General features: G+C 30.1%; 1 protein-coding gene across 7 annotated transcripts in view; it reads left to right on the plus strand.

Annotated features, from left to right (window-relative positions):
• Positions 1-27,474, plus strand: part of LOC129958146 (uncharacterized) — a 270,882-nt gene that overhangs the window by 207,580 nt on the left and 35,828 nt on the right. For 4 of the 7 annotated variants that reach the window (XM_056070364.1, XM_056070363.1, XM_056070366.1 and 1 more), the window contains exon 2: positions 12,959-13,013. In XM_056070364.1, coding sequence (XP_055926339.1) covers positions 12,959-13,013 — 55 coding nt within the window. Of the gene's footprint in view, positions 1-12,958; positions 13,014-21,805; positions 21,977-27,474 lie in introns of those variants that run through there. The other 3 variants (XM_056070367.1, XM_056070369.1, XM_056070371.1) reach the window with 3 other exon arrangements.

Raw genomic sequence — 27,474 nt, forward strand, 5'->3', positions numbered from 1 at the left:
TTGATTTTCTATAACAGTATTGCGATCTGATATTTAAAAGCGCTTTTTTAATAGAACCAATTAATCCTTATGCGATGCTTCAAATATAAAACTCCAGTTTGATTTGAAATCAATTCGTAATATTATAGGAAGATGGCTATATCATAGAAAAGTGCTAGACATCATGCATTTAAACATTAGATAGCATGCGAGTTTACGGTTGTCATCCGATTTTATATCAAATGAGTTGCTTTCATTTGAATAAACATTTACTATAAAAAAATTTTTTATTAAATTATTTGTTTTAACACATTTATTTACATCGCTCATCACAAATTTTATTCATAAGACTAATGATAGTTTTTTTCTGTATTGCAATTAATCTTGCGTAGCATTAGTTTCCCGATGGAAGTTCCTTGGTGCCTTTATTAACGTAAAACTTCTTCTGCTAATCGTAAAATTAATTACTCGTCATTTCCCATTGTTGGGAATTCAAATCCTCTGATGACTTTTGAGGAAAGCTATTTGCTGAAAACCGTTTTGTTATTAAATTATCTAACTCTAATGTTCATATGACGTGAAACAAATAACGAGCATCGATGAAACGGTGAAAATTCTCATATTTTCCAGTTCGTAATGACGAGTAAAACTCGTCAGAAAAATGGGAGATTAAAATAGAATTGGTTCTGATGAACGAATGTAATTCCTTAATGCGTATTCCCGACTGATATCAAGAAAATGCAAATCGATCCCTAATTCTATTGTATCACTGCCCTCCTTCTGACTAAAACCAATTTTCCATTGCGGAAGATTAAAACTTCTGTAATCAGATCTCTAGAGATAAATCGTGTTGAAGTCGCTTTAAATTCAGGTATCGTATTCATTTTGGTCGTAAAATATTGATAGGCGTTTATTATACCAGTTATCAATTCTGATTGAATGCTGCGAAAAAAGGAAAATCCATACCCATTGTTGTGTTGTCGTGCTGTGATAAATAATATGGGGAATAAAATACGAACTGTGGTTACATTGTTAATGTATATTTGCAATCTGTGCTTCGATATAAAGTTTGGGAAAACTAATTTATTTGTTATTGAATAACGAATGCGATTCAGCTATAAGATATTTTATTCATAAAAACTTGATTATTAAATATCTTTCTATAAAAAGTTTTTTATATTAAAAAGAATTAAACTTTCCAATATCATTGTATGAGGCCGAATACACATTCGGCTGTAATCTAATTTATTGGATATTGCGGGATATCAATGGCTTTATAAGAACGTATATTCTGTATTTATGAATTCATTATTCTGAATAAATTTGGGGTTTCTTCCACTAAGGGGATATAAAAAAGTAACAGTAAATCGTCGAAATGATATAATTTCTCTAACAATGTAAATTTTAATGTTCTGTTATTGAAAGATTTACTTCATATCTTTAGTTTTATATATCATTGACTAAATGAAAAAGGAATCCATTGTTATTCCCCACATGTTAACATTATTAAATTTCCTGAATTGATTCCACATAATCCTTCAAAAAATAAACTAAACTTTTTGCTTAAAATATTTGAATATGTTAACATTTTACAAAATTGTCATGTATTTAGATTTCTGGCATGCGTTGTCGAGAATATCTAAAATTTCATCTTTACGTCCAACGCGAAATTCAATTGATAGTAAGCCGTACACATCGAAGATTATCACTGTCTTAAAGAAAACATTCGATTATGGTCAAAGGCCAGTTGAGAAAATGTTGCTGATATCAAATCTAGCTCAAACTCTTGACAAAGCGTTTTATAAAATCTTAATCATCAAATAGGAAGCATAACATTGGACCTTTACAACAAACATAAAATTAAATAAGTACACAATCCCTCAACGCTAATGTAAAGTTTGCATCATTACGCTTTACTCTGAATCAAATTATCTGGAATAGTGCCTGCCAATAATTGCCATTAGTACGTGAGAACCTCTTTGGAGTTCTGTTTAGGTTAGAAAGAAGTACCTCTTTCATATAGGCGTCATAGTGATCTTCAATCAGATTACGATCCTGATGAAAAGCACACTATTAGCTTTTTGACAGTTTCTTCAGAGATGCGTGTCGACGAGTGACATCCTAGTAAGTCGTTTCGTTGGTATCCATTAGAATTAAATATTGTTGTTATTACTTGACAAAAACGGAAATAAGTCATCACATTGGTAGAAGTCTTCATTTTCGTAGTCAATATGATAGTTGTCTCTTATTGAGTTCACTTATTTAAAATGAAAACGTTTTTCTCTTTTCTCTTTAAAAATGTTTTCTTTTAATCTGTGAATTAAAAATAAAATAAAACTGTCAATAAAATTGCCTGTTGCTTTTAATAAACGCGGTCAAAACAAGAACTGTGAACTAAATTAATTGAGCCTTTTCCTTTCAATATATATATATTTAAGTCTCATTTTGACGGTTGATAATACTTTTTTTTAAAAAGGTTTAGCTAATTTTGAAATACTTTTCAATTTTTATCTGCACGATCTTTTATCTTTTAGTTTTGTATCTTGCAAAACTAGCCTGTTATTTTAAATATAAACGCATTCTCTATTAAGAATAATTTCAATATGTCTAATACACTGTGCGTCATTTTTATTGTATTCCCATCCTTGAGTGAAGTCTCATGTCTTAAATAAAATATTTAAAGAGTGGTGACTAGTCTGCGTTTTTCTTTCCTTTTTTTAACACATGCTACTTGTCAATCATATAATTGCACTGTTCATTCTTTTTTAAAATATTCATAGATACATTTGTTATGCCAAGATTTCTTTTAACACTTCGCTTTTGACAGGAAATAAGCTTATCTGGCATATGATAGCTAAATTAGCTATTTAAAACAATCGTCGGCAAACGATTGTTTTAAATTACTTTAACTAATGTCCCTTTAACTAACTGTTCGTACCAATTTAACTCATGCTGAAGTGTATGTTTCTATAGTCTGTTAAAACCAAGCTTATTCGATTCTCTGCGACAAGCAGTTCTTAATTCGCCGAAAGAAATATGCTTGAGACATGATTTTGTTTCAAATTAGAAGTGACATTTGGAGACCTTCTAATTGCAGATTTTTCTGTTATTGCATCAAGTGCTTTTGGCACTTATTTATTTAGCAATTATTTCTCAGATCTTTAAAAACTTTGCATGGAAGTGCTAATAGCTACTGTTATTTGTTTTGCTTAGATCTATTTATTTCTCTGTTAGACATCAATTTGCATTTCGTTGGCATTTCTCTAGAAAAAAACGTGAAGGACTCTCCTCTGCGGGAATTCCACTAGCAAGCTGCAGGGAGCGCGTATTTTCTTTAGGAAATCTAACTTTATAAGGCATCAGAATGAAATGAAATTTCGTTGCGTATTTCAGACTTCGTATTGATGTCAATTCTTTGGAGGTGGTAAGAATAGCATCTCTTTAACTGCATTTTTAAAATAAATGTTTTCTTGGACGTATTTCCGTAACTTTACTTCTTGCTGTGTTTCAAAAGTTTTTCCAATTATCGCTAAAATTTAACCAAGTTTTGTATATATTGGAAAATCAATTCCTTAATAGTGAGGGAGAACGAATGTTGGAATTTTTGCCTCTTGATTGTCGATTTGATTATTTTCGTTATTGATCTTTTAAATATAAGGAACCTAGTTAAACAAGAGTATTTTACAATATTTATAAATATTATTCATCTTGGGACGTTCCATTAAGATGTAAAAAATTTTTACCTGAGAAATCTTATTTCGCAAGTTATGATTCCAAAATTTTGAATGTGTATTATATTAGTCACCAGTCTCATCAGTCTTAGTGTGTATTATATTAGTTATTTCACAGAAAAAAAGATCACTAAGAAAACACTGCATGCATTTTAAAGATAAATTCGTACTGATATTAGTCATTATCAAGAAAATTTCTTGAATAAATAATATTATAGGCTGCAATATAATTTTCTATCGGTTAAAAAAACTTAGCAAAATAAAAAAAAATTGTTCAATTTCAATTTTATTCAGCAAAGAATACTAATATCCCCTCTGTAATATAATTCAGGTTCTTTAAGTAATACTACAAATAAATTATGAAAATGTGTAGTATGTAGTACATTAGTATGAAAATGTGTTGCTATTATCAATTACATAATACTGTCTGGCCGTTTTTATCATTTTCGTCTATCTATTATAAATGATTACTTACTTACTCACTCATATTTTCAAAATTACTTAATGAATAACTAAAAAAAATTGTTGATTGGAAACTAAATATTATAGACTTTCTTATATGAATTAATATCTCATATATTTGTGCCATAAAATTTACTAGAGAGCTAATATAAACTACACTTCACTTAATCTACACTTTTCCGTTGCTCAAAATTTGTCTTATTTTATTTTAAAGCAATAAATACGGTAGTAAAGCAAAAGCACAGCACTCATAATTTTCATTGGAAATATTTCAGGAAAAAAAATGTTGATTAATTATTGTATATATTGAATTGGTTTTCTGTTGTGAAATAAGTAATTCTTAATTTACTTATAGTCTCAATAGTGTAATTTGGAGAGTTACTAAAAGTACTCTTCCCTTCGAAAAATAATAAATTACACTAAATTCAGACTAGGATATCATTTACTAGCACAAAGAAACAAAAGTCGTCTAAAACACATATTCGATTTTCGCATACTATTAATCGCATGCCAAGGATTAAAAGCCAAAAAAACTCGCCGTGGATGACATGATAGATTCGGTAAATTCATGCCAAAAGTTAACATTTCATAACTATTGCACACTAACGCCATGCAAGGAATTCTCTGCTTTACCCAAAGTCCACACGTTTTTTTGTGGGGGGAGTGATAATACTTTAACTGGAGAGTATGCGAGAAACTTTTGGGGTGACCATTCCAGCTGATTTAATTTGCTGAAGGATGGCGTAAGGAAAAAATAATTTTAAATGCTAAAAAAATAATTGTTAGACAGAAATGTATTCCCGATTTAGTTCATGAGTGATTACTTTTTGTAGATATATATCGAATTCGAAGAAATGTATGAGAAACTTGAGATATGAGCTATTAAATTCACTTCGTCAAAACTGGCATTATATGAAAAGCCATGAACCCTCGAAGCTGTCATAATATCTTTACCATCAAGCTAAATGCCTGTTAACAATAACTATGAAAATAATAATGTCTAACGGATGGTGATTTTTTTCCTGCAATTATAATACCGTCGTTCTTTGATTTGTGACGTTTCCCATTTGCTATTATTAGTTACAATGAATGAAATTTTGCATTGAATCTCTTTTGTTTAGCATTCCTCTCAACGTTTTAGCATATTGTTCCTAATTTCCCTTTATAAAATTAGTTATGTTTATGGAGAAGAAAATCATACCTTTAAAGTGCAACCCCTCGTATTCTTTATTAATATTCTCACTCTATTAATTCGCTTCATGTAATTATAGATAAATAACATCATTTTTGTTTTCGCAATAATTGATATTTAATTAGCCGTTAGAAAGGAATCTTTAACAATGCATTGATCCTTTTCATTATTACGAGAATCGGAATATATTAATTTCCCAACACTGATCTCTAAATTTAAAAAACAAAATTTTATACTTATTCCAATATTTAACTATCTGCACAATCCAATTACTTTTCTACAAATTCAGTGTTAATCGCAGTATTAAACAGAACTCTCCGGTTGTAGTCAGAGCGTTTTGGAACACATTTATCTTTCGCTTGGGGCCGTCTGTTTTGTCCCTGCATCATTTCCTCAATATTGCTCAAAAGATTAAACCTTGTGTTTGCATCACAAACAGTTTCGAGGCGAGTTGCCTCAAGAAAACTAACGATACGGTGTATTCTCTGCTGTCTTGCGAGAAGAGATATTTGGATGCGCGGTTTCTCTTTATGTGCCCCAAATATCTTTATATAGTCTCGAGAGATCTGAAGAAACGGGGGAGCGTTATAATAGAAATCAATCAGGATAGGGAAACCTTGCAGTATAGCATGGGATTTGTGTGCGCGACGTCTAAGAAGATGGGAAGTGATTGTTCTGAGACTCTATTTCCATATTTTATCATCTGCAACCGACGCGGATTCTCACATAAGTCCTTAGCCTTATTACATTCAGTAAATATAATTTTGTTCGTGTAATAGAAGTGATGGTAATTATATCTTTTGCATAGTTTGACATTATAATTACTGTTGAGCGATGTAAATTTGATAAATGATGTAAAGTAACCACGATTAAATATAACTGGTTTTGATCGTAATTATGCACGGAGTTTTCAGAAGCAATAACTTGCAACTAGGATGGTAGGTGAAATTAGTGGTTAGTGTTTCATAATTGAAATTATTGCATAAAATTATTATATATGAGATGTTTTAGCTGACAATTTTTTTAATGAATTATACATACTTCTCTACTGTAATCTGTGACTTTTTTAAGCAATGTGATCTTATAAATGTAATCTTAAACAATGATTCATGGACTCCAGTACTTTCTTCTTCGTAATCTTTCTATATTTATTGCAAAAAAGAATATAAAAGTCTTCACTTAAACATTTCATTTAAATTTAAATAATTATTTTAATTTTAAATTCTTTTCAAAAAATTATTAAATAAATTTACCCATTGGTGATATTTCGCTTTTTGGAATCTCAACATATTTTTTTAGACGAATTTCGGATCATGAATTGTAAAGTTTCTATAGATATAAATTTCTTTTTTTATAATAATAATAGTATCATTTTTAAGCACCGGAAGTAACAAAGAAGGCATAAAATTTATTAAATCCCTGATACACCCATATTCTTAATGTAGTATGGCCATACATTTACCCGCAGCCTATTATACGATAGTTATTTTTTCTTATTCCACTGCTTAATTTGTTTAGCAATTCCTCTACTTAAAATGTAATGAGATTTAATATCTAAATTTCTTCCCTTTTTTTCTGAATTGAAAGTAATTAAATTTCTTTCTTATGAAAACAATAATGTATTTGCTTTTATTTTCTTTGAAAAGGTGAATTTATTACAAGTAAACATTACATAGTTGAGCATAATTTTCATTCTTGCTTTCTTTATTTTATTTCTTTGGCAACTTCAGAAACTGTAATGTTATGGAGTTCCATATTTTTGAACTTTGATATCTTTAAAGTCTATTATTCACATTCTGCAATTAGTTGTTATCACGTTAATTAGTTATTTATCAAACCAACTTAACGTTACAATAGCATTACTCATCTTACCAGCTCAAAATAATTTTTAACAAGTAATACACTAGATCATTTTATGGAAAATGTCGATAAAAGAATTCCATATGTGTTTGATTTTTCAGTCATTTTAATATAAATTTGAAATCCTGTCATATACTATGAATTTATCGGGTCTATACTCTTTCTCAGATGCTTAAAAAATACGCCAAGCATCTGCATTAATAAAATGAATTCTCTGTAAAACGAATATGTTGGAAAGAAATTTCAGGAGAAATTATTATTTATCCCCTTGACAAGTTAGGACAAAATACACTTCGTTTATCGAATTATGGTATTCTGCAACTTATTCTAAAATTTAGTCACTCATAAACCTTATTGTCCGATAAAAGTTTCATTAAATTCTTAAAAATGTCATGCGGTTGATGGACTCTTAACTGAAACAATACTACGCAATCGCCCTATGCTAATTACCTAGTAGAGAAAATTTGAGTAGTCAAGAACTTAAATAAAAAATGTAGAGAAAGTAAACTCTGAGGCTCACTTTCGGTGACGGGTGATTGGCGTATCTTTTCATTTGGGATATATAAAAAAATATGCAGGGTTATCATTCTGTTTCAAAAGGGTAAAACAAACTTAAAGGAGTAGGTCAGACATACCAAAACAAATGAATTTTACTTAGGAACACATTGGCGGACACTCATGTTTGCGTGCTGGATGACTTTTGTTTTGTCTGAAGTTTACTAGGCAGTTCCAGCCTTATTATTCCAATCAAAAACGTAGCAAAAACAGGGTGGAGTTCTTCAGCATTGTTGATATAAAATAGGTCAAATAATGAAAACAGGCGACCATTGACATATTTATATCCTAAAGGATTTCTAAAAATAAGGATACATATTATTAATTGTTTGCGCGTTTGCACCGAAAGATCCTTAAAGCTGAAACTTTCACAATCAAAATCCATTGTGGTCATCAGTAGTTTTGCAATTTAGTGCATGCATGCAAAAAGTTCATCACCAGGTATTTTACAGTCTTTTTAATGTTAATACGATTTTATAGCATTCACACATAATATTTAATAATTCTGTTTATATATTCCTGTGTAAAACTGAGTCGTTTTGGTATAATTTACCTTGCGTTAGAAAAAGTTAAATTAAATCAAATCAAAACTTACCTACCCTTAACGCTTGTTGGAACCCTTTGTAATCACCTTGTTTACCTGTTACCATACTTTTAATCATTATTTTTAAAAACTGGCATAACTGAGTGATACGTAAAAGTGAAAAAAATATAAACGAGGTTTCACTGCACATGAAGACAAAGTATTTTCATTGAAACATTTCAACTCTGTTCCTTTCTATTCTACCATAAATCAAACTATTTCGGAACTTTTATCTTTCAGTATCGTCATTGTTTATACAGGAAGCTGTAAGGCTCCTTTGAAAGCAAAACCTAGAGCAAATGCTGTATGTTTCAGTGTAGTTACGCTAAGATAAACAAAAGGATATAGGATTGCAAGAATCTTTCTGCTCCTCGTAAGAAAAATAAGAGATCAAAATAAACAGTCAGATAAAAGCAGTAATTGAAACTACAAACTCTTCGATCAAAATAACCAAAGGAAAGAGGGGATGTATTTATTTCAAACTGTTTTTCAGTTGCAAGTTTTCGTTTCTGGATCCTTTAAGTCTTTTTGAGTCTGCAGTCTTCCTGGGTTCATCCTATGCTTTCTAATGTTTATCTAAAAAAGATAATTTTTAAGACCTTTTCCCATGGAAGGTTTGATATTATTTCTTACAAGAGATGCATTAGCGTTTTTAGATCTAAGGAAAGTAATGTCCAAGGAAATATAAGAGCTACATTATATTCCATCGAAATTCTAAACATTTTTCGATATAACTTTCTTTTGTTACATTTTGATGCTTTTCTGTGTTTTAAAATGGATAGAAAGTTTTCGTTTCAAAGTGTTTATCTTCACATTAAGCAATTTGTACTGTATTTCATATACCAGTTTCTATCATGCGAAATCTCTACATGAAAGTTCTTAACGTACTAAACTAAAACGGTATATAACTAAATGGATGCTGTAATACTATGAAAAATATTCATTTATTTACATTTTAATTGTTTACTGTTTGCCATGATTTACATAGCTTGGCCTTTATTTTCATTTTTAAAAAATGCCTATGCATTTATCTATAAACATGATTTTATTAGATTTCGAATAAAATTTAATTTTGATTTAGGTTTATCATTAAAAGCTTAATCTTATCAACTAGCATAGCAATAGAGCATTGTGATGGAAAAATTTACTATTTTATAAAGAAAACCGTTTTATTGATTTGGAGGGAGACGAACTGAAGTAATTAGAAACATTAACCAGATACAAAATTTCGTTTTAATAATTACCTTAGTTATTTAATCTAAGTTATAATATTTCGTTGCTTAAGCAAAAAAGTTTCAGATGTTATGAAAGCTGCGAAATGGTTTTGATAATTAAATAAAATTTTGATAAGAAACCATTCAAGCTTGTAATATGTTACGTGGTATTTTTTTTAAGTTAAAAGGATTCAATTAATTGCTCTTTATTTTGTTATAATGAGTTTAAAATAAGACTTAAGAGATTAAAGCACATTGTAAAAGGTGTTACAATTACCAATGTAATTATATCTCAGATGATGAATTAATAATTAAAATATTTTGCTGTTAATATTATTTCTTATTAATTAAAAGGATACTCTCTCTCCCTCATACACACACACACGCACCATAGAATCTTTTTTCTAAAATTGCTTGTAATTATTGAAAATTCTGTTTTGTGAATAACTTTGGTTGCATGTACTGAACCTGCGAATAAAACGTTATAATTGCGTTTAGGACATTTTTAACCATATAAATTCTTATGACTAAAACTTATTAAACATGCATTATACATCATTTATAAAATTATCATATTATACTTAATATTGAAATAAGCATTGAATGCTGGATGGATCTGATTTGCTAAGAATATTATGTCTTGAACCCCTTCTTCGACCTTGACGCGTCTAGCGCGTTCAAGTGAAACTCCTGCAAAGCGGCCGTAACGCGCTTCAAGCGTTCTTCTACATTTTAAAACTTTTAAAACGCTTTGTAAATGTTTACTTGTTTGAGTTTTTATTTTTGTTTGTTCTAATGCGGAGAAAAAATAGAAATTTTAGTGGACAGGAGAGGACGGCTAAAGGGTTAAACATAAAGAGCCTTCCATAATCTAGCATGTAACAAGAAATATAATTCTCTTTACTTCCGGATGAATCGTCGTTTTTTTTTAACCTAAGATAGACTGTTTTGTCTTAGTCTAAATATAAAGTAGTCTTTTATTTGTGCAAGAGTGTCTTAATTTCTGCAACACTTCCTGTCGCACTTTTTTTTTTTTCGAATACCATATGCATAATTCTAATGGATTCAGTTACAGTAGAATACACACGAATAATAGAACTATTTATCATTGCTTAATTTGATATTTAATTTATTACGATATTTACACACATGTTATTTTTAAAGCTGAGAAATATTTCTCACGCTTAAATGCTTCTGCTGTACTACTGAATGCAAAAAAAAGTTATAAACGCATCGTTACACCAAATGGAAACATAATTTCATTAGGAAACAAAAAATAAAATTGCCCGGTAGATCAGCATTTTTGGAATTTTCCGACTACCTAATGGACGCTAATTGGAATTTATTATAAAATATTCAAAAATATGAAATGAATATCTGCATTGTTTTCCCACGCATTGTTTCAAACTCTTATTAAAATGACCTTGCAATTCAGTCCGATTTCCAGGTCATGATTGTTTTAATCTGCGTTCTGCTCTAAATGATTTCCTGCGATTCTTTTCTTCAAATTTTATCCTAAATTACCTTTTATCAAATTACCTCAATACATTGTCCGCTTTATTCTTTAAAATATTTACTTCATTGATATTTTGTTTCATTCGGTTTTGTGCTCGGTAACTGGGATAACTTTCTTGGAAAACTTGATTCATTTTTAGATTCTCGAATTTGATTTTCACATTCAAATCTGATCTTAATTATTATGCTAGTAAGATCTAGAAATGTGAAGAATGCTGTGTCACGCATAATCTGATTGCGTCTCGTAGTAAAGAAGGAATCGCAGTATTCCTAACTGTCGTCTATTTCATGATCGAGAGGCTTTTGAAGTGTTTATCTCATACAAATATTTTGATTGTGATTCTAGGTGGATTTTATTTGAATCATGCAGATAAAAATAAATCACAATGAATCTGAAACTGATTAACGATTGCAATAAAATTTATTTTTCAATGAAGCATATAATAGTCTCATTTTTACCAGAGAGGTACGAATTGGTGTACTTAGAAACTACTGCTATAAATAACCGTTCTTATTTTAAAATGAATTGGAAGTGTAGAAATTATGTTTGTTTTGTATGCCGTTTTCAACAAATTGTCTGTTTTCAAATTGACAAAATTTGTTCCCTATAATCATCATGAAAATTTGTGAACAGCCGACATTAATCTAAAAAATCAATTCAATACTACGAAATTGTTTTGCAATAATTGCATGCATTTTATTTTAATAGAATAATTGATATAACAAATCAAATCATTTCAACCATTTTTTTTTCATGTTTATACTAAAATGGTAATTTTAATTACCAAGTTTGGATTTTCTTTTCAAACTCCGATGACTATTAAAAACAGAGAGAGAGAACTGTAGAAAACGAAATGAACTTATTATCAAAAGTTATGTACAAGCATGATTATTTTTCGACATAATATCCGTGAGTAGAACTGTAGAAAACGAAATGAACTTATTATCAAAAGTTATGTACAAGCATGATTATTTTTCGACATAATATCCGTGAGTAGAACTGTAGAAAACGAAATGAACTTATTATCAAAAGTTATGTACAAGCATGATTATTTTTCGACATAATATCCGTGAGTAGTCAAATTTTTATCATATTATTGGATCTGGTTTCCTATACCCTCTTCGAAAGACGTTGCCATTGACGTCAGATGGACCTTCATGTTCCTTTGAAGTTCTTCATTAGTCTTGAATTATTATTTTGGCATCCAAGCTAGTTCTTCAAATCTCGGAAAAGATGAAAATTTCTCGGCTCTAAGCCACATTCTCCTTCAAAGGTGAAAATAGTGCAAGGCTTTCGCAACAGAACATCTTATTCAATGAGTTCATCACATGATTCGAAAGAAAATAAGGAAGCTGGAATTTCAAGCAACGTGTTGGTCTACTAGCATGCTAAAATTGCAAATTTGGAGAGTGAATGCATAGACATCCCTGCTCCATATTCTTTCCTTTAAAGAAATTTCAAAGTAATTCCGGACTAATAAGGAACTTTAAAGCTTATCTCGCGTCAGTGGCAGCTTTTTCCAAAGAGGGTATAGAAAACCTGAAACCTGTCGAAAGTAATTATGTATATAACTTTTGATAATAAATTCATTTTGTTTTCTACTCTTTTAATTTTTGATGGTCTTTTTTCAAAAAAAAGGCCTTTGCTACGATGAATACATTATAGTGTTAACTAATAAGATGATTCACTTCCCTTCCATCTCTCCTAACGCAAAAATTTTCAAATGAATCATATGCAGATTTTGTTCATTTATTCTTAAAAAAAAGTATTGAGCATAAATTTGATATAATTAATTATTAAAATTCTTGTAAAAATCAATTTTTTTATCCATTGAAATTTATATTAATTCTGAGTTTTCTTTCGTAGGAGGGAACCAGCTTAACCATTGGGAAGGACGAGACTTTTCCAAAAAGTTTGCAAAGTAAGTGTCTTTTTTCAGCTTTTTAATTTTCTAATTAAACATATTTTACCTGCCCAAGGCACGTAGTTCAAAAATAAGTTTTCCTTCGCTTTATTTACTGTCTTTTAAACAGAACAGCGGAAGTCATTGTTTGCATATTATTTACATCAGACAACGCTTAGCAACGGTGATTTAAGTAAAAACAAGAGCATTGAAAAATCTTAGCATAAATCGTAGTCTCAAATAAGAGCTTTAAATAGTCATTGCAAATATCTCTAGGGTGTGTGTGCAATTCTTAATTACTTTTGCACTTTATAGAGAGAGTAAAAATAAGTAATTTCATGACTAGCAATTCATCTGGCTTAATTTCACGTTAATGAGCCATAATCTCTTTGGAAATCATCGCAAATAATGACTCTTGGCTCCGAGTCTCGAACATTTGAAGGAGGGATATAAATTTCCCTTTCGTGCCATTTTCTTGCTTCTGTTTGTATTTAAAAAAGATTGCAGTTTTCTGTTTGACTGCTATGTTTTCTTAGGGTGAAGGGAAATGGGCTTACTGTTTTCATAAGGGATTATTAAAATTATTCTTGCCAGAGATTAACGCGTGAGGCTGGAACTTTCTGTTAATACATTTATATATGTGAGAGCAAAATGTCATGGAGATATGACACTCTGCATCCAGAAGCTGACAGTCGTAGAGAACTACTAGAAGCCGCATGATTGTTCTCATAGTGCTGACTGTCCCGAGCAAAGGTATGTTGTTGGCGCAATATGCAATTTACTGTCACGTCGCTAATAGTACTACTGTGCATTTATTTCAGCTAATTTGCTTCAGTTTACAAGCATCATGACGTTTTGGTAGATACGTTCTTCAGTTGACCCCACAAGAAGAAATAGACCAGATTGAGATCCAATAGATATAGTTGACAATCCATGCTTTTGGTGGGCGAATAATAGTCGTCCAATGCAATTGTACGGCTATTGAAAGTTTCCTGTAGAAAAGTGAAACCCTACCCACCCAATAAAGTCTTGCAGCATGCTGCCTTGTTCTGGTTAAATTGTTCAAGACTTTAAGGATGACCATAAATTTGTGCAAAATGTTGGCATGTCAGCTTGAATTCATTGCAATTTGGCGGTAGAAAGGCATAAGGATGCTTGTGCTTGATATAGTTGCCCGTCCAATATTAATTTGTGATTATTGTTCCTAAAGTTAGTTTACATGTGAGTAACAATTTCAGAATGCGAATTGATACCTCTCGATAACTTTTGGTACTCACATAAAAAAAAAGTGGGTTTTTTTTCCTTGAAAAATTCTTGTCATTGCGCATCATTCTTCTTCAACAATAATCAAGAATAATTAGTCATCGTTTGTTTACTATCTCCTTTTAAAATCCTTCAAACTATTTCAGAATTCCATACTTCTGAAACTGTCAGTTTTTAAATTCATATTTATGAATAAAGTTTACTCGAAATGGAAAAATTGGATAACCTATTTTATCCTATTCTTTGATATTTTCTTTCCCGCAATTCGCTGAATCGAGATACATTATTGTAAAGAACAAATAAAATTGAAACGCTAACCATATTTTTCATAAAAATTTACAATTAACTCGATAAATTTTAAACTTTTTATTAAAACTTGCCTAGTTGAAAACAAAAAAATATTGCAAGTAAATTATCCTATTGCTTGATTATTGTTGTACAGAAAAATTCTACATGTTGTAGAGAAAGACTAACATAAGGGATGTAAATATGCATCTCTATTTATTGCAGGTTTAATATTATTTGTGAAATAAATAACAGTTCGAAAGCAGTTTTCCTCCACAGCTGGGTGGATATAAATTGTTAGTCCTTTTTGAAAATTAAGATTTGGTTTTACATTTTTGCGTTTATTATTTGTTAGATAATCGATTACAGAAAAGCTGCGTTCTAACTAGACGATATATATTATTGATTTGAAGGAGACTCGGATTTTCTTTTATTCTTTTTAGTAACTTTGAGATTTTAACAATAAGACAGTAAAATTTTACTAGTGGAAATGGGATTGAAGATACAATTTCCATACTAAAGAACGCCGCAAATTCAAAATGCTTTAGAAGCAATGTTCAAAAAATAAACATTTTTCTGTAGTTAACCTTATGTTTCAGATTTTATTTTTCTAATACTTACATAAATCGACGTAGATGAGTATAAGAAATATGTGAAATATCATTTTAAAGATAAAATTCCCGACTTAATTACCTTGTTAATTTAATTTTTTTTTTAAAAATTAAGTGCTCAGTTAAAATTTCCTTATTAAAAATACTTGATTACTTGAAGTAAAAAATGAAATAAATTATTCGTTGCAGTTCATTTAATCGCACTATTTAAAATTTAAATGGATCGGGTATGCGTCACTGCACTGTTTAACTTTGGCACATAATTGACTTATCCGCACGAGTTCGTAAATATTCTAACTTTAAAATTTCTAAAGTATGTTCATGCTTTGACTACCTTTGACGCTTCAATAGCTTGAATCGCCTCTTGAGAAATCTTAAATTCTCAGGATTCCTTTGATTATCATTATGAATCTGAACTTTAATCCATAATTAGTATTTTACATTCTCGTATAGAAATTTTACAAAAGGTATTTCGAACTTTTGACGAATCTCCACTTATCAGATCTTCCTGAATACGAAAAATGAATTTTTGGAATTCTGTCTGTCTGTCTATCTATCTGTTTGCTAACACGATTACTCAAAAGCGCTTTAAGATTGATGGATGAAATTTGGTAAATAGACTTTTCAACATTTTTATCTAGTTTTGAACAATAGCCATTCAGATTAAATCTATTTGAGTACATGTGAACATGATAGAGCCAAGTGAAATAAAATTTGGTATACAGGTTTAGCATCAAAAATGTAAATTCTTGTCAAATTTTGAATCGGATCAGTTAAAAGTTTGTCAGTCTGTTGGTCGTTAATTTCGTATACTTGTAAGTGCAATAACTCGAAAACACAACGACCCAAATGAAATTTGAGATATGGTCTTGTGACTGCAGTTGAAGTTATATGTCAAATTTTTGTTTCAATCGATTGGGAAAAAGACGCCTAGAGTACAAAATCGATTTTGAGGTATTTTCCAAATTACTTAGGGATTAATTAGGGATTCGTCAAAGATTTCGTGACATATTAATTAAAAATGTTACATTCACGGTAAAGGTCAGTATTTTATAGCTATTGTATTGTATTGTTATGCAAGGCATTTGCGGCTTTACCCTAGGTTCATTATTTAATGCGAGGAGAGGATAATACTTTCCTTAGAGAGTATGTGAGAAAATTTTGGAGAAACAATTCCAGCTGATTCAAAAAATATCCTGAAATAAACTTTAAAAAGAGCAGCATTCCTGAAAATAGGACACCGGGGACAACTATTAATTTTCATGTTTCATTTCTATTTTTCAATCTCCAATATGATTGCACCTTTTTTCTCAAAAAATGGCCAATATTTGAGATTAATTGTTAAACTAAACTTTACCTGATTCAATGATTCTTCGTTTTTGTTTTCTTTCAAAAATTGAAATATGACTTTCGCATTAAAAAAATAAGTGGCAGTCCCAAAATAATTGACATTATCTCTCGCATTTCCAAACAATGGTATTTAGTGAACTGATAGCGACTAAGGCTTGTAATTTAACTCATTAATTAAAAATAAAATTAACGATGCAGATTTATTTTAAAAACAAGTTTTTATACAACAATTAAAATCATTACGAACAATGAGTTTTTCTGTCAGTTTCATTATTTTTCTACTATTTCTCAAAAATGCGTTTCGAATAGGGACGTCAGTATGATTATTCCGAAAGCAATACGAAGTAATTCCCTTAAACCTGTAATTTTTAACTTCTCTTCCTTAACTACTTCTTTACTTTCATTACTTTGTGGCCCTGTCTATCGTTAGCTAATGAACGACATGCTAACATAGCTGTCGGGTCGCCAGATAGCGCAGCTCAGAAATACGAGAGCCACTAACAGTTTTTTGGGTATTTACCATTCATCGCTATTTTTGCCTTTAATGATTCATCCACGAGGACCCGAATGAACCGAAAATGCATTGATATTTGTTCGCGATGGTACGATAAATGATAAATTTATTCGATTTAATTAACTGTATATTTTGAATGAACCAACCCAAATACCACTAGTCTGATCCCCCCCCCACACACACACACTTGAATTCGGTGTTTTCAACCGCAAAACGGTAGGAATTTAATTAAAACCGATATCTTTACTCTTACGTAATATAGTAATGAAAAACAAAAAGTTTGTATAAATATTACTTTTCTCTTTCGTATGAAATTAAATTTCAAGTTAAAAATCTGCTACTTCAACTAATGACAAATCTTACTGATTTGCAGGATACAGTATGACTTTTAAAATATATTTTTTAAAACACGTCTATTTTACTCTTCGTCTAAAATTCGAAAATTGCGCCCCGTTATGCGATAGCAACCGAGCTGACATTATAAAATTGCACTTCTATGTAAAAGTTTAGGCGCGAATTATTTGTTTTAGATTTTTATTTTTGTTATATCCACTCGTTTAAGTTTATAATTAATTTTTAAATTGATTTAATAGTTTGACTTTGTCAGTTATTAAATTTTTCAGTATTATGTGTGGAAATCGTGTTGTCAGTCTAACTGATTTGACCCTCAACGTCATAAAATTAATGTATTTTATTTTTTCTATAAAATAATTCATTATAATCTGAACGTTCAAATGTAATAAATAAGGCGAATAATTGTTCTCTGAGTATAAAAAAAGTTATCAAACAAAGAGAACATGCTGGATGGAACTATGCAAAATAAAGATTTATCACTGTCTATTTTCGTGACACTAATTATTTCCGCATGTTCGCATTTGATTATGAAAAACGTCGCCTTTATTATTCTCGAAGTTTTATCATATCAACAACACCCCTTTCCCCCATTTCATCTTAGTTATTTTTGGACTCTTGTATCATCTTACCAACTACAGATCCATTTATTAAAACAACTTCTCAACACACATTACACCGAAGACGTCTGCTTTCATCTAAGCCTTGAATCTTGTCACAGAAAAGAAACTAAATCTATTTATATACCGATCCAACAGAGAAAATGCTTGTCACATGGTTTAATAAAGCATCGCAGATTTAATAATTCCGCCTGAACGAGTGATAAGCTTAAGAACATCAGGAAAAAAAAACCATGAAATCATTGAAAAGACGCTACTTGAATTCTTTATATTCATGATTATACGCTGAATTAATTTTCCGTTTTACAGATAATTATTGAGGAAACGAAATGGCCAGTTTCTTGCTTTTTACCCATCATTTAATCTCGCTGGTTTTGAGGTGGCTGTTATATGATTTCTTTTTATTGACATTAAGATTGTTGTTTTATATCAATCATTCTGTGGTTTTTCGATTTTGTCCTGTCTCGTTATTTTAAATTTGTCTTCGAAATGATTTTTAAAAAATACATGATCTATCACCAAGTAAGTAAACTATTAATTGCTTTTGTAATTAATTGTGAAATTTTAAATTAAGGTAATTTATATTTTGGAGGTCATTAAATTGAAACGAAATTTTAAAGAATAAAACTACAAGTATTAAAAAGAGAAAAAAAAATTCTTACACTTGTGTAATTAAGAGTCTTCGCAATTTTTGGTAACATTGTTCTTCATTTTAAAAGCTAATTGCTTTCTTTGACAAATGAAGCTCTTAATTTGTATACCAGTGCAAATGGTAAGACTTATTGGCCATCAATAATTAAAGTATAATTCTTTTTTTTATGCTGTCCTTTCAAAAGAATATAAATAAAGCATAAAATTTGGTTTAACTGTACTTTAAATTAGTTATTGAATTTTATTGTTTTGAAGTTTTATGATTTATTTATTAGTATTCAGAATAGTGTATTTTAAAGAAAAAAGACAAACGAACTTTTTATTAAAAAAATTAAATAAATGGGTTGCGGTAAGAATATGCCCTCCGCTATAACCGTAAATATGTTCTTGGTATCACCTTTTTCTACTGATAGGTAAGTAATTAAGCGTATGAATGGGAAGCAAATGCTTTGCTCGGAACAGCTACTTATTTTGCAAGGTAGACCAAAACGTTCTCATTAATGAAGTTTTTGGCGTCTTTTGTTTCCCCATGTTACGAACTGCATGGTACTGATAAAAGATGTTCTCACGAACGATTTTGATTACATTTTCTTTGAAATGAAAGTAAAGTATCCCTTTGAGTAAAGGAACACTTTAATTCTCATTACCTTGAGTATGCATAGCACACTTCTCAACAGAATAAGCTATTTAGCAGCTATTAACGGCAAATTTGATATTGTATTCGTTTAGTTTTCGCTAACTTTTAATTAAATATTTTAAATTATGGTGATGATATTAATTATGCCTCCTAACACTCCAGTATTTGGATACAACTATTCCTTTCAAACTTTTGGCGACCCATGAATATGTACAATAGCTTACGAAACCTGGATTTAAAATATTTTCAAATGCAACAAACTTACTGGCTTTACAGGAATTGCAACGCAGATTCCTATAATTTACCAAAGATATTCCAACTCTTTCACATAAAGTGATTTTTAGTAAAACATGGCAAATAATAAAAAGTAGAAATTATCTGCATTTGCGAATTGTCTCTTATTGTAGAGCTCTACATTGTTTTCTGTCTCGTTACCGACTTTTGTATCGTAGTTGTTTGCTTTTTGTCTGGTATTAGTGATTCTGGGAAGTTTATGATATTTCAACGTATACCGTACGAACTAATTTTGCAAATTAGATTTATTGAAAAGATTTTTTAAAGACGCGATGAGCGAAATTGGAAAGAAAGAAGAACGTTAGAAAAAAAATGCATGTCTGTCAATGAAAAAATCGCAATATTAAATCGCCTGAATTCTGGGAAAGAAAGATATTTCTAAATAACTTCATTAAATCGAATCGGCATTTCGAATCATCAAAGAAAAAAATTAATATAATACGCTTTATGAGAGAAAATCCACAGCATACAGCAGTAAAAAAGCGGCACAATTTCTTAAAACATAAATTCAAATAATATGTAACGTATTTCCAGTTTTATACACGAGTCTATAATATATTGGCACTCTAATTTATGGTACATGACTGATATAACAATATTTCTTCAATAATTTGGATTTGGGAAGCTTGGCATTATTCCATATTACTCAATTTCTGAAACGTGAATCACCTACTGTGATTGAACATTAAATAAATCCTGTTACACGAGAAATAAATTTTTTGTTTGCTATTTCTGTCTGGTTCGCTTTTTCCTTGTAGATTCTGCTAGGAAGACCAATAATGTATCATTTTTACGTACTGCATAAATCTTTTTTGCATATTGATAACAGATAATGATAGTAGAGGGGCCCTTTATACATTGTAGTGTAAATTAAGCTGTTGGTGTATTGTTGCATATATGAAGCCCAAAAGACACCTCTATAGAACAATGATCATTTCATCAACAACACATATAATTATGTAAATGCTTTGGTCTCATTCAATAGACATTCGAAATATCCTCATTTTATCTTTATTCCTGTACAGAAAATCTAATTTATATTACAATAGTTATACTAAACCGTTATCAGTTGACGCTAGAATGCCTCAAAATTAAGATGCGCTTTTGTTTGGCGGGTGGGAAGAATTATTTTTAAAAAATTGGAAATAGGATAAGAAGTTGTCCTTGTTACAAAGCGAAGATACTGAAAGGCCATTTTACTATCTGCAGACATAACAAAAAAAAAAAGAAAGAAAGAAAGGAAAAAAAAATTTTTTAAGTAAATTTGCCAATTAAGAAAACGTGGAAACTAGTAAAAAAAAAACATACAAATCTCCAAATTACGTAATTATTATGCTTTTATTACAGTGGACATCCAATCTCTTTATTTGCTTTAAGATAATGTAAGTTTATGCCCAGTTCAAAAAAAAAAAAAAAATAGCAGTAGCAAAGCAAGGAAGCTTCGATAAAGTGAAATAAAATTTATGTTTGGACTTAGCGTTAAGTCTTCCCTGTTCTTGTAAAATTTCCGACGGCATTTCTCTACTGTAAACTTAATTTTAAACGGACGACACGAAATTTTGCATGGTAGAAGCAAGACTACAGTTTCTGAAGTCTTAACGAAATTATTTTTCGAGAAAGAGTCCTTCATTTAAACATCATTCTTGCAAATATTTGTCTAGAAACTTACTTAAACGTTTAATGTATTATATTTGCATACGAAACATTCATTCAATAAATTATATTTTTTCGAAATTGTATTAATATGAATCCATTTACTCAAGTGTCGTAAAAGTACGATACGATGATATGGAGGGGAAATGAGCAAAAAAGGTGTATATATCCAATTCTTTTCTCAAAATCAATTGTTTAGTAGCGTTTCTTACCAAGTATTACAAGTTAAACAATAATTAATTGTTCATTTGAAAAAAAAATTGTCATTGTAATTTACAGTTCATAAACATAAATAATATCAAATGAAAAATCATCTTGTAGAATAATTAATGGTTGTCATGTGAACAGATTTGAAAGTCACATAAGGGTCACATAATGTCTGCAGAATGTTAATTCCTTTCTTGTTGAGACTATATTGTCTCCATTTGTTGTCATCCTGTTTTCACAGGATTTGCTTTCTGCTTACCAAATTATTTCCAACAGTTCTTTGATATAAATAGTATTTGCACCTATAACCCAGTTTCGGCACATATATTTTGATGTTTTTGAACTGTAATTTATACTTTTGTTTTCCTTCTCAGGAACAACCCTCTCTTCTCTGTAAGTTTCAACCAGAAATACATAGTGAATTGAAACTCATCGCTCAAGCCATTCGGTATGTTGTCTTTGAGTGACGTATTCTCACCGAAATGTTCTTCGCATGCGCGTTTAATGTTTCTTGCTTCGCCTGTTACCAAGCTTAATGCCTAAGTGTACGTATTAGTAGTTTCTTTTATTATTAATTAGGATATTAAAAGTTCTCTCAAATAAAGTTTCGCCTACGATCCGATAGCTGCTCAAATATGGTATTAAAATAGTGCCAATTAGTCGTCTTGGCGAATTGTTTAGAAAATGTACACGTTTTGTTTCTTTACATACGAGAGATAGGGTAAACACTACTTTCCAAAACCATTCAAGATAATGAAAAGAACTGAAGTAGAAAAAATAGCCCTTTACGGTAATGAATCTTTCCGAACTTTCCACAAGTGTGGTCTTTCTAACGAGTTTGCGGTGACATTTTAACAATATTAGTTTCCGAGTTGGAAGATAGCGCATCAGAGGCCGGCAAGTTAATTCTGTCATCAAAGGTCAAACACTTTCACATTGGTGAGATATGAAATTCTGATGAGTGGGAAGAGAGGATGTTTTATGGCCGCTTGAGAAGCCGCTTTATATTACTGGGTTGCAAATACTTAGTTGCAAATATTATTTGATATATAGTATAAAATGTGTTCGAATTTCTTGGGGAATTCTTTTTTCTTTACATATCATAGGAAATAGAATGCTCAAGAATCTGTATTTTAAATCAAATTTAAGAAACAATTCATAATTATGAGAATTTACCGTCTTGGGAAGCGAGAACTTGCTTATTTCAACGGCAATTTCTTATCTTCATGCTTGGAGCCCATCGAAGGAATAACAAATGGGGCGTTAATCTTACTAAACTATTAAATGGCTAATCATTGATTACTTTTAAAACAACTTGGTAGGTTTCAAAAGGTTTTGCTGATTCTCATTGCAGTGCTTATAAAAATAGGTAGCAACATCTTTTACAACGTTTGTTTGATAATCGCTCGTGCTGTTTTCCTTACTACAGTCCCGATGGCCTGGTGGTAGAGTCTCTGTTTCAGAATAACTTCTGCAAATATGCCAAGTATACAAACTTTGGTGAATCATCTTCACATTAGTGTGATGTGGAAGTTTGGAGACTAGGGCGCATCGAAGGCTTTCATAATTACTCCGAAATTAATCCTTACGTAATAAGCCTTCAAAACTGGATAGTGATAGTGAAATCTATTCTTCCTAAGTAAAATATAGTATCTTAGCAATAAGAAAATGTATAAATCTACAAGAAAAATAATTCCTTAATACTGAGTAGTATATATTATCCATTTCTTTTGCTTTAATAATCCAGTAGGATAAATAATCTTCATAAGTGTCATTTTGTAGAAAAAGATTTATGCAAATCGTTAAATGTCAAATTACAATTATTGAACACAGCCTCCACTCCCAATATCTTCCATATATGTTAGCTTGATACATGCAAAATCTCTCATCAGAAATCAAATATCTTCATTTTCATGTGGTGTGAAAATTTGGAATGGGAATTCCTTGCAGGTATGCCATGTCTAGAAAAAACGCGAACCCTTTCCCTTCTAGTCGAATGTATTTTTGAAGTAGGCATTAATTTAATAAACCAATTGAAACAAATCAATCTGACGCATGTTACATATAAATCATGCGCGATACAATATTTTCTTAATGCTTTTACATTATTAACTACTTCAAGACCAACAGACAGAATCTTTAATTACTAGTTTCCTTTTTTTCTTAATGGCAGACCGAAAACACGGATATTTATCGATTAGTAAATGGGCTTCATTTCACTGTGTCTCTTAAAATTCTCAGAATCTATGCTTTAATTAATTTTACTTCCTTAATAGCTTGTGAATTTTATATTTATGCGCTTTAACAAGAATATTCTTTAATTGAAGTATTGCCTAAGAACTTCCGCAATGCCTTGATTAAGCCGTTTTGCTACGACATTTGACAATAGCATTTTCTCACTCTGTAACAAAGAAAAGTGGCAATAATGAAAGGTAAGTTATTAAATTCTGCATTCGTAGTTGAATCTGTCTTTCTATGGAGGATAAGACATGGTGAAAGTTGCAGAAAAAAAAGTAAGCTCTTTTTTTTTTAATTGGCAATCTTATTTTTGATTTTTATACTAAAAGGTAAGATTTGCTGATTTGCACATTGGTTTAGATAAAAGAATTGTGTTAAGGATCTGATTTTTTTTTTTAAACTTACGATGTTAAAACATTAAGAAATTGTGATTGTTTTTAAAAAGATTCGAAATATTTTTAATATTTCCCAAATGTTGGACATTTTCATGCAGGTGGATATAGCAAAAAGATGCCTGCAAGCCGAATTCATATCTTTGTGTGAACGATGGCAAAAATATGTAGTTAAACAAAAATTGATACTTCGGTTGAAGTACCAAAGGAAGTGTTCAATCTGTGCTCATTCTTCGGTAAAAATATTCATAACATTTTAAACGTATTAATGTAATCAACTTGGTTTTCTTTTTATTAATTATGCAAAAATTTTCTTGTTATATTTCAAAAGTATACTAGATTCAACCAAATGTAAGTACCCATATTTTGAGTCTTTTAATCTTTTACTTATACTTACAAATTGTCCAATAAGTGTATGAGCAAAAACTCCAACACGCTTGCTAATGGATAAAGACACTAAATTCTACAAAAAAAATGTAGCAAAAACTGAGATGTACTTAAAGAACTCAACTCGCAACTCAAGCAGACAGAAAGTCGCTAATCAAGAAACTGTAATAGTACTCATAATGTGCAGTTAAAGAACTCGTTCAGCGATCAATTTTAAAAAGTGAAATCGCTTGAATGCCTCCCAACAAGATGTGGAATTTTCTGAAAAGATCATCGGATCTCAGCTTCTAATATAGATATTGCCATGATTCTTGTTTTTTCCAGAAGCTTCAATTATGTCGCCGAATTCTTCAAGAATGGGAGTCATTGATTTAACTTTCATTCAGCATCCATTTAGAATGTGTATAAAATTCTTTTCAGCAATAATGCCAACATTGCGGAAAGCAATATTTCAGATTTGTTGTATTATATTTCTTTTAAATCTCTCAGTCATATTGTATCCAAGTACCATTTGATAATTCTAAATGTGTTTAACTTGACACTATGCTTTCTTTCAAAACGTAGAGAGTTCTTTCAGTATACAGCTCTGATTCATAAATCAAACGTAGTATTTTTCCCTATACGAAAGTATCGTAATTATCAAAAAAAAATTCGACGTTAAGATATTGATTAATTTTAGTTTTAGACCTCTCCGGTTCCGTAAGAAAATTCGAATTATGTCTATCCGTTTGTGAACAGGACAACTCAAAGGAGGAAAAAAATAGAAAAATGAAATTTGGTACGTATTCTTTATATCCAAATCATTGCTTAGTATCAAATTTTAGCTAAAATGCATCAGTTGAAATGCCCCTTATGCATATGGACACGATAACTCTAAAATAAAAACAGTTAGATATAATTTGAAGTAGGATTTTATTTATGTGTTTATTCATCATATTGTCTACCATATATATACTATATATGGTAGACAATATATGTCTACCATATATATACTATTATATAATTTATTATATGATTTTTAAATTTGGGACTAAATCCGTCTATATATTAATTATCTACCTGACCTTTTATCTCTTGTGTAATAAAAGCGATAATCAAAGACACGAAATTTAGATAAAATGAATTTCTTCGCATCAGAATTGTTAATCTGTTATCAAATTTCGGTGAAAAGAAAAGGATATTATTCTAAATAGTATACTCAGTTTTCTTCTCTTCTATGAAGCCGCACTTCAAGCCATATTATGGAAGCAAGTCGGGGAAACAACACTTTCGCTAATTTCCAATCAATTAGAATATTTTTGAATCAGAAATTTGTTGTCTTAGTAAATAATGACATTTTCACTTCGTACCACATGGTGCTGTATCTAGGCGGATAAACGAGAATTTTTGTTTATAAAATAAATTTCAGAAAAAAAAAACAAGTTGTTGTTTTTTTTAAGTATTACCTATTTTATTAGTTTCTTCTGCCTGGGAGTACATGAAATATCTGTGCAATTTTGATATTTGTATGGTAGTAAATGTATCATGCACTGTTTTATGAAAAACGAATATTTCAGCTTAAAATTTTTTACAGTCATATTCATATAATTATTTAGTTAATATTTAAGAAAAAAAAAGAAAATTCTTGAAATTTAAATTAAAATCTGTAAAATAAATGTTCTTCCTTTAGCCTGTTTTTATCCTTGAATTTAATTCAAACACTATCATTAAAAAAAAAAGTGATAACTTCAGAAACTCCCAACAAAGGAATATAATATAAATATAATAAAATAATATTTATCTTCATCAAAAGAGAAATATTGCTTGTGTTGAGACAATAAATTGCTCGCATTCGGAAGTGAAAACGACTCGCGAATTATGCAAATGCGATATTCTTTCCAAAGATTTCACATAATTTTCCATCTTGAAGTATTAATATCAATACACCGGAAACTTGTTCGGCAAGTTTAGACTTCTGAATCACCCTATTTCAGTCTCAAAGCGCAGTTTGTAAAAATGACTGTTATTCATATAAGCCATTTAATAGCCTCACAACTCATTTAGATCGATTGATGACTTCCAGAAAATAAATTATAGGAAAGGAAAAGCCTTTCTCGCGCAATTCTCTAGATTTTGGTACGATGGTAATTCAACAATCGTAAACCTGTCAGATCGCTCTTTCTATGACAGAAACTGCAGTTTAATGCCCAGAAATGGGAGAGAGGAAATACAGTAAGCGGATGTTATTCAAATTTTCTTATTAATTAAATTATAATTTTGAATTTGCACTCCTTTTAAAAACTCATTTTATCTGGAATTCAAATTGAGCTGAGACGAGAGATTTTTAAGCTTTTCATTCATCTTTGCCGCCTTTCCTGTGAATGCGTGTGTGGGTTCCTTCATAAAGGTGCAAAGTCCTTTTGTCTATGAAATTGCTGTGAAACTTGATTAATTCGAAACTCATATCAATAAAACTTAGATTTATCTCGAATTGATATAAACGGTATCTAAAGGCTGACCCAGGAGAAATGGATTGGAGAGTACAATAGGTATTAAAACTAAAAGTAACAATAAGCATTTGTTATTAGTATTTGATACTTTTAAAAAGTGAAAATGATTAAAAATTTTTAATAAATTAAAAATTAATTTCAATAAATAAATGATTTTAATAAACAGTATAGAGCTCTTTTAATTGAATAATAGTACAGATAATATTATTCACTTGTACCATATTCAAGGCATTTTTTTTAAAAAACGGAATTTTTTATTCTTATTTTTTATTGAATACATTCATTGTACATTTTTAATCCATCGTTTAGTGAATTAAGAGCAAAGAACTTATTCATTTGCATTTATTGAGAACTCAAAGTGTTATCGTATTTAAAGGTTACCAAAAACATTTCTGAAAACATTGCACAGTTTTTAATTTTGACTTTAAATTGTCCAGAGTAATTTTGAATTAACCGAAATGAAATCGAATTACAGATATATTGAACATATACATATAAAATATAAGTGTAATAATAATGCTAAATGGCGAGGTGAAT

This window comes from Argiope bruennichi, chromosome X1 (assembly GCF_947563725.1).
Source record: "Argiope bruennichi chromosome X1, qqArgBrue1.1, whole genome shotgun sequence".
NCBI lineage: Eukaryota > Metazoa > Arthropoda > Arachnida > Araneae > Araneidae > Argiope > Argiope bruennichi.